Source organism: Perkinsus marinus (genome assembly GCF_000006405.1).
Source record: "Perkinsus marinus ATCC 50983 genomic scaffold scf_1104296958006, whole genome shotgun sequence".
In the NCBI taxonomy this organism is placed as follows: Eukaryota; Perkinsozoa; order Perkinsida; family Perkinsidae; genus Perkinsus; species Perkinsus marinus.
In genome coordinates, this window is record NW_003206961.1 from 1 (window position 1) to 1,712 (window position 1,712).

General features: G+C 51.0%; 1 protein-coding gene across 1 annotated transcript; it reads right to left on the bottom strand.

Annotated features, from left to right (window-relative positions):
* Nucleotides 1–122: 122 nt before the first annotated feature.
* Pmar_PMAR017914 (DNA-directed RNA polymerase I, putative) lies at nucleotides 123–1,663 on the bottom strand (the record flags this gene model as incomplete). The annotated part of the gene is made up of 10 exons (XM_002774674.1): nucleotides 123–258; nucleotides 306–386; nucleotides 436–527; nucleotides 581–722; nucleotides 840–920; nucleotides 963–1,046; nucleotides 1,104–1,240; nucleotides 1,310–1,415; nucleotides 1,459–1,614; nucleotides 1,658–1,663. 10 exons carry the CDS (start codon nucleotides 1,661–1,663, stop codon nucleotides 211–213), a joined length of 933 nt encoding a protein of 310 aa, XP_002774720.1. The 3' UTR covers nucleotides 123–210.
* Between the last annotated feature and the right edge of the window lie 49 nt (nucleotides 1,664–1,712).

A 1,712-nucleotide genomic window follows, 5' to 3' on the forward strand; every position in this document is an offset into this window, starting at 1 on the left:
CTATTGCCGTACACATCTCGGTACGTCTATCTACTCCACCTCAAGTACAGGATAAGGTAACGGCTTGTACGCATCCTTACAGACTACCATTCCCACATCACCACAACTCAAGACTGACCTCTACCAAGACGTCGAAACGACGAGTTCGTTGTAAGATACCAGTAATCGTAGTGGTAAAGTTATTTACGTCGGCTGCGCTTACCAACCACCTCAGCCATCGACCTCCATCGGCTCGGCCTCATCCTCCCCCGATTTCACCTGCAACCCTATGAAGCACAGTATCAACCTCAGACTCTCGTACATACCTGACGAGCCGTCTTCTTCCCCATCTGGTCCTCGAGGCTCTTCTTCACGAGACGACACTTGTTCTGCATCACCACAGCCGCCTGAGGGAGTTAATATCAAAATACCGACTAGGAGCGAAAGACAGATCACCTGCGCGAATATCTGTGGCGCGGGGATCTGCCCGACGGACTCCACCGTGAAGATGAAGTGGTCCTTCAGCTTACCAAGCGACACCTTGTCGGCTGAAAATCACCAAATGAGAGTTCCCGAAGCTTTACAGGAGGAGGAATAGTACCAAAACCATTGCCGGGTTCAATACACTGTCGACAGGTTGTGCATGCCCGAGGGTTCTTCACGACCGCAGCACCATCCTCAATATCAAACACGCCCATCGGGCACACCGACTTGAACTTCTTAGCTTCTGCCCCTTCGATAGGCTGAGATCGATAAGCAAAATATATGCGTGTATTCCATTCAAAAGCCGCTTTATTTAGTGACACACGACTCATACGTCATCGACATTCCCTATCACTACTCAGCCCTGCCCTGAGTACCTCCTTGAGGATTATATCAGGCATGAGCCTGTAGGTAGCCGTACAGACAGGACTCCACTTCGCATGGATCTTCCCGATACCCTGATCACCCCATACCATCACAGCCACCATTCTCACTACTACCTTGCAGCAAAAGCACTTGATCTCGAGCTCTTGGCCACATCGGAGTTTGGTGATAAGAACATCGTCATAGACGGGACGAGGCGGCTGAGGGGACCACGGGCGTGCGCACAGCGAAGATTCCACCAAGATATGCCGTCCTACATCATCCTTGTATCGCTCCTCCTGCTCAGCGTTGAGGGGCACCCACTTGAGGTCGCCGCTATATACCGGCATTGATTCCCTCGGAGGGTGACTCTGCGGACACACCTTCTCCAATGAGAAGCAAATCCACGTGTCAGCTGAACAAAACGACCAACAGTGTGAGCATGAGGATCACTCCGCAGGATGTGGCCTCGATAGCTTCTTACGATCAGTAACGTCATCCCTCTGCTCTGGTGGTGCATCCTCATCACGCATCTTCAAGGAGTCAATATCACAATAGATAGGGACTAGACCAAGACGGTGTGCGAGGATCTGTGATGACTACTTCTAAGGAATCGGGAGTATCTAAACTTACCTCGTCATGAATGACACCGGTGTTCTGGTAGACGTAACACTTCTCGATTGCGATTGTAGGTATCTCGGCTATCATGATCCTCCTCAAAGCATTGGCGATCGGGGGATCGATTCCCACGACGTCCACTTCTACCACCTCATCGCTGGCCCTTTGTACCTGAGTTTCATCAGTACATATCTCACAACTACCATCCTAGTACCTTCATCTTGAGCCTCCTCTGGAACTCCTCTCGGTCATAGCTGTTATCGATGCCC